Below are 13,329 nucleotides of genomic sequence, written 5' to 3'. Positions count from 1 at the left end.
AGAGATACAGACCGGAGTGTGCAATGAGTGCAGGAGCAGAGTGACAACCCAGGCAAGAGAGGGACTGCGCAGGCTGTGACTGGTGCTATAATGAACGCTAGGCATTTCTAGTGCAGTGGAAAAGGCGAGGGAGGAGCATAGGCCCAGCTCACACAGGGGAGGCGGAGACTAGCACGCGCATACTGTATTACCGCAGCCGCCATTGAGAGACCTGCTGTGGCAGCATTACCAGTCATTCTGATTTACTATTGGCGCTCAAGATGGATTTCCTGAAAACCTGGCCTGGCTACTAGATAAATGACAGCCAAGATCTAGAACACTATGATGGCCTACAGTAGCGTACACGAGGGGGTTCAGGAATACCTAGAAACCCCCCCCCCCCTTTTCTCGAGAGAGCAGGCATGATATTACAACGTCCCGCCCTCTTGCAGCAATTTACCACCAATGGGGAGGGGGCGGAGCCAATAAGACAGGATTCCATTTGAACCTGGTCATTTTAGTGGTGCCCACTCCTGAACCGTGAAGGGTGCAGGGCTCCATAATATTGTTAGAAAAAGATACGACCCCCCAGAAAAATCCTGCCTTTGCCCAGGGGCTAACACAGCCTCTTTACAAAGTATCATCAAACAGCTCCTTAGACCCTTCAAATGTCCTACCTCGAACGTTGTGCATTATGGTGTATATGACATGACCTCTTTACATAGTATAAAGTCCCTGAAGCACGTATGTCTGTCTGTCTGTCTGTCTGTCTGAACACCATAATCTCAAAAACTGCTGGATGAATTTTTGTGCGGTTTTCACTATTATGTAGCGCGGTTCTCTCGGAAGGTTTACATATAATAACCATTGCCCTATCCTGTATGGGGCAATGGGGCTTAGGAGCGTCTTGCTAGTGCGGTCCGGAGGCACCAGAAACTGCAAGATCCTCGGCTCTTAGGCATTCATCAAATGAACACTTCCGCATCTGTGAAAACGAGGTGTGAGCGTAAGTGGAACGCAATACTGACGCTTGGCGCGTCTGAACGAAAACGAGGCTTGGATAGTCTGAACAGCGCAAGCGCACACTAAACCCTGAACGCCATAAAACACAGGCGACGGGGGCGCACTACATCTACATCCTTCTGATAAAGCGGCCGAGTGTGAAAGGCCGAGAAACGCGTTAAGGAGACCAGACGCTGACCGCTACTTCATTGTGCCTTCCTGCATACCCCCCTCCGTGATCGCACCTCTTCCTGTGGACCTTACATTGGGAGCTGTTTTGCATATGTAGCAAGGAATCAACAGCCGGGGAGAAAAATCCTTCACAGGTCGAGTGAGTGACTGAACCGGAGGCGAGCAGGTTATAGCTCAATTGAGCACCATTCATTCCCTCCATGTTTTCTTCATTAACCCATTCTAACCACAAAAGCATGCATGCCATAATTCACTAACCTGGACTGAGCTGTGAAAGAGCTAACCGTCCATTTACCTACTAAACTACATCTGCTTACTAAAACTGGAGTGAAAGAGAGTGGAATAATTTATTGCAGCAAGCCACTAACCAATTTCATTGTGTATTATTGCTTTATATTTTTATATTGTTTTTTTATTTGTATGTGTATTTTATACATTGAAGTACCGGCCGGTATATAATTACTAATTGTATTAATTGTGTCATTAATAAATTTTTAATTGGTTGTTTGAATCAGCGCTGCCTCTGAAACTTTTTCCTTCTTGTTTCTGTGTCTAAGGGGCTGGGGTGTCCCCTTATCAGAGACAGCAGTAGATTCAATTATATAGATTCGCGCTCTGCCACCTTTTTTCCTTAATACTAAACAAGCCCCAGAGTAATTAGTGGCGCGATGCCAAAATAAGCGCCCACTGCTCATTAACAAAACTTCATAAGATCACGGATGACATCATCAAGTCCCACCCCCCACCCCACTCTGTTCACATTCTGCCTCTGACACCAGAGGGGGCGAGCCAGGGGAAATGGGACCTTATTCTGTTCCACACGCAACACTGCAAATGAGGACCAAACTCCGCCTGCTCGTCATCCCCCCCCACACACACACACACAGGCCGATCTCATGGGCTATGACCCCCCCCCGCCCACACTGCTAGGTCGCACAGCGACGTAGTCCGCTCTGCCCGCTCGCACCCTGCGCAGAAATGCGACCGGCACAGACGCAATACATCGAACGCGCGGGGACGATTGAATTAGAATAAGGTCCAATGTTCCTTTCCTATACAATCAATACTGAACTCTAAATAAACTGAGCGCAATGGCTTCAGATGATAGCACGGGATGTAAAGCGGATTCCTCATCCGTCATCCAAATTATGTTAAAGAAGTGTTTAGATATTAATATTTAACAAAAAAGCCTAATAAAGGCGACATTACCAGGCAGAGAGGATTTGCCTGGAGCGATCTGCGTTTATGGGCTGGGAATCGCTGTAGCCCCGATGCGCATACTAATAACATTCTCTATTTCATTACGCGGCTGATGCAATATTAGCCGCTGTGTGTACGGCATATGAAACATCCTCGTTATAATACAAGCCCGGAGCTCTCTGCTTGCTTTCAACGTTACTAAATAAGCCTAGACGGGTCCCTTAATTATACGACGTTCTCACTTGCTAGTAGAAAATAAAAATCTGTCTTAATGAATGTTTATTTCATATGACCCCACTACACACACACACACACGCATGCACACTTCTTGCTGTTGTGCTGTGTATCAGTGAGACTCTACACCAGTGGTGGCCAACCCGTGGCTCTTGAGCCTCATGCGGCTCTCCCCCTTGTAAAGTGTGGCTCCTGCTCCCACTGCTGCCCGCCGCCCTCCGTCCGTCCCAGTCCCCCCTGCTGCCGGTTCCCTGAATCCCTTCTCCTTCTGAGGGGAGGAGAGTGCGCATCGCGCATCTCTCCTACCCCTTACTGTGCATCCTTGTGACTGGGCCGTCTGCCAATTAGAGCTCGCGGGCCAGCAGCCAATCAGGAGCCGGCCAGCGAGCTTTGATTGGTGGACGGCCCAGTCACAGGGAAGTGAGGGGGAAGGAGACGCGCAGTGTGCTGTGCTCTCCTCCCCTCGGTGACATCACAGGACTGCAGGGGGACCCCAGACTGTCCTCTTCCCGCTCTGCAGCAGCAGCAGCAACGGTGAGTGCTGCTGCTGGGAAATTTGCACTGTGGGGGCATAGCAGTTTGTGGCACTGTGGGGGCATAGCAGTTTGTGGCACTGTGGGGGCATACCAGCTTTTTGGCACTGTGGGGGCATACCAGCTTTTTGGCACTGTGGGGGCATACCAGCTTTCTGGCACCGTAGGGGCATACCTGGCACCGTGTGGGGGGGCATATGTGTATCTGGCACTATTGGGGGCATATGTATATAAGGCACTGCACTATTGGAGGCATACAGTCGGGCAAAAAAGTATTTAGTCAGCCACCAATTGTGCAAGTTCTCCCACTTAAAAAGATGAGAGAGGCCTGTAATTTTCATCATAGGTATACCTCAACTATGAGAGACAAAATGAGGAAAAAAAATCCAGAAAATGACATTGTCTGATTTTTAAAGAATTTATTTGCAAATTATGGTGGAAAATAAGTATTTGGTCAATAACAAAAGTTCATCTCAGTACTTTGTTATATACCCTTTGTTGGCAATGACAGAGGTCAAACGTTTTCTGTAAGTCTTCACAAGGTTTTCACAAACTGTTGCTGGTATTTTGGCCCATTCCTCCATGCAGATCTCCTCTAGAGCAGTGATGTTTTGGGGCTGTCGCTGGGCAACACGGACTTTCAACTCCCTCCAAAGATTTTCTATGGGGTTGAGATCTGGAGACTGGCTCGGCCACTCCAGGACCTTGAAATGCTTCTTACGAAGCCACTCCTTTGTTACCCGGGCAGTGTGTTTGGGATCGTTGTCATGCTGAAAGACCCAGCCACGTTTCATCTTCAATGCCCTTGCTGATGGAAGGAGGTTTTCACTCAAAATCTGACGATACATGGCCCCATTCATTCTTTCCTTTACACGGAGCAGTCGTCCTGTTCCCTTTGCAGAAAAACAGCCCCAAAGCATGATGTTTCCACCCCCATGCTTTACAGTAGGTATGGTGTTCTTTGGATGCAACTCAGCATTCTTTCTCCTCCAAACACGACGAGTAGAGTTGTTACCAAAAAGTTCTATTTTGGTTTCATCTGACCATATGACATTCTCCCAATCCTCTTCTGGATCATCCAAATGCTCTCTAGCAAACTTCAGACGGGCCTGCACATGTACTGCCTTTAGCAGGGGGACACGTCTGGCACTGCAGGATTTGAGTCCCTGGCGGCGTAGTGTGTTACTGATGGTAGCCTTTGTTACTTTGGTCCCAGCTCTCAGCAGGTCATTCACTAGGTCCCCCCGTGTGGTTTTGGGATTTTTGATCACCGTTCTTGTGATCATTTTGACCCCACGGGGTGAGATCTTGCGGGGAGCCCCAGATCGAGGGAGACTATCAGTGGTCTTGTATGCCTTCCATTTCCTAATAATTGCTCCCACAGTTGATTTCTTCACACCAAGCTGCTTACCTATTGCAGATTCAGTCTTCCCAGCCTGGTGCAGGTCTACAATTTTGTTTCTGGTGTCCTTTGACAGCTCTTTGCTCTTGGCCATAGTGGAGTTTGGAGTGTGACTGTTTGAAGTGTTGGACAGGTGTCTTTTATATAGATAAAGAGTTCAAACAGGTGTCATTAATACAGGTAACGAGTGGAGGACAGAGGAGCCTCTTACAGAAGAAGTTACAGGTCTGTGAGAGCAAGAAATCTTGCTTGTTTGTTTTTGACCAAATACTTATTTTCCACCATAATTTGCAAATAAATTCTTTAAAAATCAGACAATGTCATTTTCTGGATTTTTTTTCCTCATTTTGTCTCTCATAGTTGAGGTATACCTATGATGAAAATTACAGGCCTCTCTCATCTTTTTAAGTGGGAGAACTTGCACAATTGGTGGCTGACTAAATACTTTTTTGCCCGACTGTATTTGTATCACACCCACCCAAGGGGTCAAAATAGACTACGCCTCTTTTTTTGGCGCATGCGCCTTCGGCGCGCGCATGATGTCGGCTCTTTAGCTTGACTACCGATATTTTTCGGCTCTTTACCTCTGACCGGTTGGCCACCCCTGCTCTACACTGTTACCTTACAGTTATATGATACCATCATTAGTTGGGTACCATGAACCTTGCTACCCCTCCCCTAGTGGCCTAACAATTGGACTGCAGCCAGCCAGACTATGCAGATTCCAATAGTACTACCAATCTGTATAAAATCTGCAGAAATTGTCCCTCCAAAAATGGCCGCCTCCTTGGAAAAGACAGATGCTAGAGGACCTACTGGAAAGCTGGATATCTGCTAGAGGATCTAGTGGGCAGTGTATGTTGCTACTGGAAGTTACGGATTCCGCAATATATTATTATATAAAATTGGAAACGAGCATGCAACCCCTGGCAACGAGCATGCAACCCAATGGTAGCAAGCAACAAAAAAAAAAACACTGGCAATGAATAAGAAACCCCTGGAAATCAGAATGAAACCCCTGGCTACGAACATAAAAACCCCTAGCAACAAGTGTAACTCCTGACAACAAGCATGTAACCCAATGGTAACAAGAAAGAAAAACAACTAGCAACAAGCATGTAACCCCTGGCAACGAGCATCTAATTCCTGTCAATGAGCATCAAACCCCTGGCATTTAGGTAATACAATTATAATAAATGTATGGGGGGGGGGTGTCAGAATTTATTTTTGCCATGGGGCGCAAAATTTCTAGTTACATCATTGCCCTCCCAAAAGCTCCCATCAGCCCTCACCGTCTCTTTGGGATCTCCCAAAGGTGAGAACAACAATGTTGGCAGCATTCTAATGATCAATGACTGCTGGTTAATATTAAAGAGGACCTGACATCCCAGGCCTGCTGGAGGGGCCTGGGCCCTGGCTCCCTCTCTTGCATTGCAGGGAGCTGGGCAGTGGGAAGAGAGATGACAGGCTACTGCCGCAGCAGCACAGCCTCTCTCCCCAGCTCAGCACATGCTGATCAGTGCTGTGTGCTGAGTTGGGGAGAGAGAAAGCTACAACGGAAACCTGTCCTCTCTCTCCTCGTTTATTTCTTGTTTCACAGGGGTGTGGCCACACCCCCCTCTGGAGGCCCTGTCTCCACCCGGTGGCCACATCCCCTCCATTTTACCAGGGCCCGGTCTACCTGTCCGTGGCTCTGGGGACAGCTAATTGGACAGTCGGCAATCCCAGCCAACAAGTGACTTCTGTGTGTATGACCCAGTAGTGCCTATGTGTATACGTGATCATCAGCCAGCTCACTCCCTAGTGTTCTATTGTGAGGCTTCTATAGGTAACCTCAGCTATAGATGGCATTGCAATCAGGCAGAAGGTTTTATCAACGCTGTCATTTTACACGGTGTGCTTGAAAAATGACAGAAGCGGATTGGTTAGTAATTTATCTCTCTCCCCAAGCTTTGATAAATCTGCCCCAGAGATATAAAGTACAGGATAGGTGTGGTCCTTTCAAATAAGTTTATAATTCAATATTATAGATTCAAATGAACAAACGAAACACTTTGTTTAAAAAAAAAAAAATGCAGTGACGTAGTGTATCCATTTTGTATGGTAAGTTTCCTAAACCTAGCAAAAAATAAAATTGTATAGCACAGATCTTTCATCCATCCAATAACTAAGTAGTGTCTCCAATATCAACTGCACCATGTATTATAATATATGTAAGGTGGAAGAGTGACACTGAAGACCACACACAGCAGAAAGAGAGAGAGCGAGAGACTGAACATAAGGTTCTGGCGCCACCTTGTGGAAGAATGCGATATTTTAATGTAAATCCCAGACAAACTGATGCAGAGGGAAAAGTACCAGCATGCCTTTGTCACAACAGGTGGATACTGTCCTTAATCCAAGATGGCAGCCTCCATCTGCAATACGTGACTGGTGAGAAGCCTGCGATTACCCCACGAGTATTCCCACTGCGGCAGCATGAATTTTTGCTCTCTATCCACTTTCAATGAACCCCTTTCTATGCTTCAGACCTTTTCGCTAGGCGTATACTCGTAGCCTGAAGAACAGGTCAGTGCCGGCCAGAACTGGAAGAGGAGCGCGGCCGCGAGTATGTGAGTGGGCAAATTCAACAAGGGGGAGGAAGTGATTGGTTCCGCGGTGGGAGGGAAGGGAGCAGTGTTGCGATTGGGGGATGGAGCCTTGATGTGTAGCATAATATCATACGCTGATCTCATAGAGAGGGAGATAGTATGCCAAGCGGCATTATGGTCCTGTCGTTACATTGCATGTCGGCATTTCAATTGTCATTAGTATGAACCTGTTGGGATATTGATCATCGTTATATACACCCTGCCGGTATAACAATGGGCCTAATTCAGACCCACTTGCTGCCTAGTGAGCGGGTAAGCGACACCCGTTAAATGCATGCCCCTACCCCTTGCTGCCAGCTCGATAACATGCGAGGGGATGTGTACAAGAACACGTCCTCTGGCCTGCGGCTGAAGGGGGGAGAAATCATTTGTTGGTTGCCAACCGTCGAATAATTTCTCTCCCCTTCGGAAATAAAAGTCAGTGAAAACCATCTGTGTTTCCAGCGGAACGCCCATAACACGTAACATTTTCTGTAAAGTCTGCGATATTTAATAAAGACCATGCTACAAAATAGGTCATCACTGCCAAAAGGTCAATACAGGCCAGGGTGACAGTCAAATGCTTGACATTTTTTTTTAAAAAGTGTTTTTTCATACTTTACTATCCAAGTGGTCATAGAGTGGGAATATAATAGTGCTTGAAGCACAGCAAGCAATGCGAGGGGACGCGGTATACATATACGGTGTCCATGTCGATGTACAATTACATAGACACCCAAAAAAATCATGACTGTCGACCTTGCCTATGTCAACCATAAGCTGGTGTCGACCTAAGGTATGCCGACCCTTTTTCGGCGTCCAACCTAGTTAATGTCGACCATAGACGTTGTCCATCATCTATACCGTCACCTTATTGGGACAGACCCCCATAAAGTAGCCATGTGTGGGGGAAATCACAGGAGCTGACACGATACAAGACTGTTTAGTAACCCAGCTACTGTAGTTATCTGCCAAAGCGTTTTGCGCATCAGCTGAATTTTCCATATGCCTTTACTACCACCTTGTGGCAGAACATGACTACTGCACTTATTTATTACAGTTATTTATATTGGGCACTTTTTACAGAAAACATTTAGCAATCGATTCACAACTCTTTATTGGCTAATAAATTTCTAATTTTGTAGAAATTTAGGGCCGGAATTCGGACACTGGACGATGTTTTTCACCACTGTGCTATGCATTTGCCGCAATGCGCATGTGCGAGGCCCGGCTGTGAGAGGCTTCAGCAAAATTTTTTCTGTTCACAAGCCGCTCGCAGCCTGATTGGCAGGGAGTGGGCATGTGGGGGTGGATCCCAGGCGTTTCGTGGGCGTGCCTGCAAAAACGGTGGGCGCGCCTAACGAAAAGCTGGAAGTGTTAGGGAAAGCGCAGCTGTGTTTATGCCTGCTAGGGGCTGCCTTATTCAGGACCCGATGGAAATGCAGCACGCACCGCAAAGTACCGATGTTCTGTACTTTGCACATGTGCCAGACCCACACTGCACATGTAGTGTTCCCGCTAGGCTGTTTTAGCGGGGCACTGCGCCCTGCCCTGCTAGCAACGCCCCGCTAAAACAGCCTAGTGCCTGCCCCGGCTGTGTGCACAGGGAAGCGCAGCGCCGCCTTAGACAGCGATTCCCTGCCGCTTCCCCAGCAGCACGGCAACTTCGGTGGGTCCACCCCTTTAGTGATGGTGGTGGCCGGGCCCACCCCTTTTAATGATGCCGCGGCCCGGGCACGCTCCTTTTGTGATGTCGGCGGCCCGGGACCACCCACAAGTGTGACGTCGGTGGGCCCGGTCCGCCCCCCCGGCGCCCTGCCCACCCGCAAAGCTAGAGTGAACACTACACATGTGCAGTACAGGTCTGCCATGATGGGCGGACGACGGCATCAATCTGTCAGTGATTGACAGTTTGATGCCATTTGGGGACAGAGGTGGGACAGAGTTATGCTGCCACCGTTGCAGGAGAGGAACGAGGCCAGGACCTCCGTTGAACGACAGAGATGGTCCAATGTTGCATCGCAGAATGCACTCTGGATCAGTAATGCAGCAGAAGCCAACTGCATCACCATATTGGTGCTATCACCGCTGCTTCCATGTAAGTAGCAGCGATAACACCTCCGTGCACACCTGAATTATGCCCAGTGTGGCAAGCACCACAGGCACAGGAGATATTATGAATTCCTTCCGATACTTACACAGAACTCACTGCAATTATCTCAGGCCCCTACTCAGCCCTCGCCACCAGTGGCGCACTCCAGGGTTAAGTGTTTTCTAGTCAGAAGCCAACAAGTATGTCTCTGGATTGTGGTGGAGCCTGGAGTTCCTGGAATAATTCCAAGCATACATGGGAGGCATAGCGAAACACAACACAGACAGGTTCTAGGTTAGCCTATAACCGATGATCCTAGCACTGTGGGTCAGCAACTTTCCCACCGACTGCACATCTATTTCGTTTTTCACAAGGATGGTAATACTGGTAACAGAATGATCGCTGAGAGAGGGTTGGTGTCTATCACAGATACAGGAGACACTGGGAAGCGAATCAGTACCTCCCATTCCTTCATGAAGAGTTTGGCCTCAGCAGGGGCAACAGTTTTGTGTCTCCTGAACTCGTCTTTCACGTACTGGTCTCCGAGGGCCTTGAGGTGAAGTGGTAACGTCCGGTGCAGGAAGAGGATCTTCTTGTAGAGGGATCGTACCTGGGAAACGTGAGAGGACATTTCCAGCATGGACCTGCAGAGGGAGGAGAACAGAGCTGTATATAAAGCAGTGTAGGGCATTGGGGGGGTCAATCATATCCTGTTAGCATCACTCTACGCCAGTGGTTCTCAACTTCATTCCTCAGGAACCCACATAGCGCATGTTTTCCAGGTCTCCTCACAGAAGCACATGTGAAATAATTAACTCCACCTGTGAGCATAAGTGCACCTGCCGGGTGACCTGGAAAACGTGCACTGTTGGGGGGTCCTGAGGACCAAGGTTGAAACCACTGCTCTATGCCATTTATATTCATACTACTAACGGGATGCAGTCAACTTACTGGGGGTCAAGATACTGGCAAACATCAAAATACCAACACGTTCAAAATGCTGACATTCGACATATAAAAAAGTTGTCATGATATTTTTCTTCATATATATCAGAGATATATTATAAGGATAAACACTTATACGGTCTCCATGTAGACACACAAAAATACAGGTTGACTTTTTGACACGGCAACATTTTAAATGTCAGCATTTCGACCATGTTGGCATAATGAATGTGGCCATTTTGAACAGGTCGGTATTTTGACTGTTGGGAAATCATACTGAACCCTTGCTAACAGGAGTTTTACATATCATGTGTGGATACATCTAACTGTACACATGTATATTTCATTTCTTTCACTGTCCGCCAGGCCCAGCAAGGTTATGCTCTCGGGCCCTGTACTTCTCTCGCTCCCCACTCATTCTTTTGGTGAAGTTGAGCATTCCATTGTGTACGCTGATCACACCACAATCTACCCTTCCTCTCCCACCCTCGGTCCCACACGTCATACTGTCTTTCCACCATCTCTACCAGGATGTCCCAACGCTACCTAATATTTCCCAAACCAAACATGGCGACCTTTTCCATAGCGATCTTTTGAACATGTTGACCTAAACTTTTTTCGACCAATAATGGCCAACCTATTAACACGACCTAATTTCTATAAAAAAAAAAAGTATCCACGCCCATGCCCAAGATGGTGTTAGATACTTACGAGCGAAGTATCTTAATATAACTGGTGCGGAGACAGCGGACATCTTTCTCATTGCTGATTCCACCACTAATACTAGTGGCAGCACCTAACAGTGCCAGATCCAAACTGGCAGTGTTAATGCACATATATGTACTGAGTTAATGCATGTACACAGCGGCGTAACTACATTTTGGGCGCCCCCCGCCGTTAAAGGGAGGGCGCCCAGCCACTCACCCGCCCCTCCGCCCGCCGTCTTATCTAGGTTCAGTACGCGCTGGTCCCGGCTCCCTTCTTATGCTATGAGGACCACCACAAAATGTCCGCCCCATACAGCAGACAGTTTCAGAGAACTGTGTGCTATATGGGGGCGGCCATTTTGTTGTGGTCCTCAGCAGAAGAAGGGAGCCGGGACCAGCGCGTACTGAACACAGGTAAAGACTGGGGATGGGGGGGTTTGCGGGGGTTGGTGCGGCAGGGTTTAACTATAGCACTGCAGCCCCCGGCGCCCGCACATGCATAGCGCCCCCCCCCCCCCCCCCCGCGCGCGGTCGCGGGGGCTGCGGTGCTATAGTTACGCCACTGCATGTACACTGCTGGAGGAGGCAGAAGGATCCCCATGGATCCCTCCTCACCAACCAGGTTTCCTTACTAACGGAACGATCCGGGCTCCTGGTACCAGTTTTTGAGGATTGCTGAATGAACATCCTGATACTAATGTACAAGGGCTGCAGACATAGAGCCTGAGATGGGCAGCAGCTCAATGCTCAATGCAAGCAGCACTGAATTTTCATTTGGGGTGGGTTGTATTAAAATACAACGCTACCCCTCTCTGTACCCCTGTGTGTGGCGAAGGCCCCCGCGATACCTGTGATGTGGTGTGTCTTTGTCTCCTCCCTGGGTGTCTCCTCTTCCCCCCATGGCTGAAAGCCTAAGCAGGCTGTCCCCAGGGCCTCCTCCTCCCACCTGCAGCCGGAAGGACATCTGGCTGCGTTGCTATGGGAAGGAGTTTATCTTCTGGGTCCAGGCTTCCTGGAGGATGGTACGCAAGGGGGAGGGTAGGAGGTCGGCATCTGTGGCGGAGGGCAACGATAAGGTTTTACCTTAGTACATCCCGCCCTTGATCTCTATGAGGGGCACGCAGGAGATGTCTCAGAACGAGAAGTCCCCTACATGTAGCTGCAATCCCAGCACTGCCATCAACATCGCAAGCTAGAAACCAATATTGTCACCATTGTACCCCGTAGAGGGCCCCTTGGGTAACCTAATTCAGCTGGCTCAGCAGAAGCATAACTCTGAAAGGCAATGGAGTCTTCTGCTGCCAGGCTCCTGCTCCCAAGGGGGCACCTCTCCTCCCCTGTGAGTTTGAATCAGTTGTGTATATATATATCCCCTTCATGACAGAGCCAGTTTGTGTCTTCATGACAGAGCCCTTTTTTTCAAATCTGACATGTCTCACTTAAGTGGGGATAACTTTTTTTTGCTTTTACTTATCCCAGTGATTTTGAGATTGTTTTCTCGTGACACATTGTACTTCAAGTTAGTGGTAAATTTTGGTCGATACAGTCTGTGTTTTTTTGTGAAAAATACCAAAATATCGTGAAAAAATGGAAAATTTAGCAATATGCAAAATGTTAAATTTTCTGCTTGTGAGACAAATAATCATACCACTCAAAATAGTTAATAACTAACATAGACCATATGTCTACTTTATGTTGCCATCATTATTTCAACCCCCTTTTCATTTTTTTGGACACTAGGAGGCTTCAAATATGACTAGCAAATTCTCAAATTTTCAAGAAAATTTCAAACACTGATTTTTTTTAGGGACCAGTTCAGTTCTGATGTGACTTTGAGGGACTTGTATGTGAGACACCCCCATAAATGATGCCATTTCAAAAACTGCACCCCTCACAGTATTCAAAACAGCATTTTGGAAGTTTGTTAACCCTTTAGGTGTTTCACAGGAATTAAAACAAAGTGTAGGTGAAATTTCAAAATTTCTTTTTTTTTGCAGAGTTTCAATTTTAATACATTTTTCTAACAAATACAGTAGATTTTACTAGAGAAATGTGACTAAAAATTGATTCCCCCAATTCTTCTGTTTTCAAAAATATCCTATATGTGGCCCTAGTGTGCACGTTGACCAAACCACAGGCTTCATAATAGAAGGAGCACCTACTTGATTTTGGAGCCTCCTTTTTATGAGATTTTTTTTTTAGGCACCATGTAGGTTTCTAGGCACCATAAGTGCTAAAAGTTAGGAACCTTCCCCACAAGTCACCCCATTTTGCAATCTACACCCCTCAGGGAATTCATCTAGGGGTATAGTGTACATTTCAAACCCCCAGGGGTTTCACCAATTTTGGTACAACTGGGATGTGAAAATGGAAAATTACATTTTTTTACACAAACATGCAGTTCTGGCTCAAA

The 13,329-nt window shown here is 47.4% G+C and overlaps 1 protein-coding gene across 4 annotated transcripts in view; it reads right to left on the bottom strand.

The window, feature by feature from the left end:
- The window catches only part of SDHAF3 (succinate dehydrogenase complex assembly factor 3), a 41,209-nt gene that overhangs the window by 19,078 nt on the left and 8,802 nt on the right, over positions 1 to 13,329 (bottom strand). For 3 of the 4 annotated variants that reach the window (XM_083189474.1, XM_083189475.1, XM_083189473.1), the window contains exon 2: positions 9,725 to 9,908. In XM_083189474.1, the coding sequence (XP_083045600.1) occupies positions 9,725 to 9,904 (180 nt within the window). In that variant the 5' untranslated portion in view covers positions 9,905 to 9,908. Of the gene's footprint in view, positions 1 to 9,724; positions 9,909 to 11,764; positions 11,833 to 13,329 lie in introns of those variants that run through there. The other variant, XM_083189472.1, reaches the window with a different exon arrangement.

This window comes from Crinia signifera, chromosome 5, assembly GCF_055691185.1.
Source record: "Crinia signifera chromosome 5, ASM5569118v1, whole genome shotgun sequence".
Classification (NCBI taxonomy): Eukaryota; Metazoa; Chordata; class Amphibia; order Anura; family Myobatrachidae; genus Crinia; species Crinia signifera.
The sequence above is the reverse complement of the archived record's forward strand: the minus strand, read 5'-3'. Positions and strand labels throughout refer to the sequence as shown.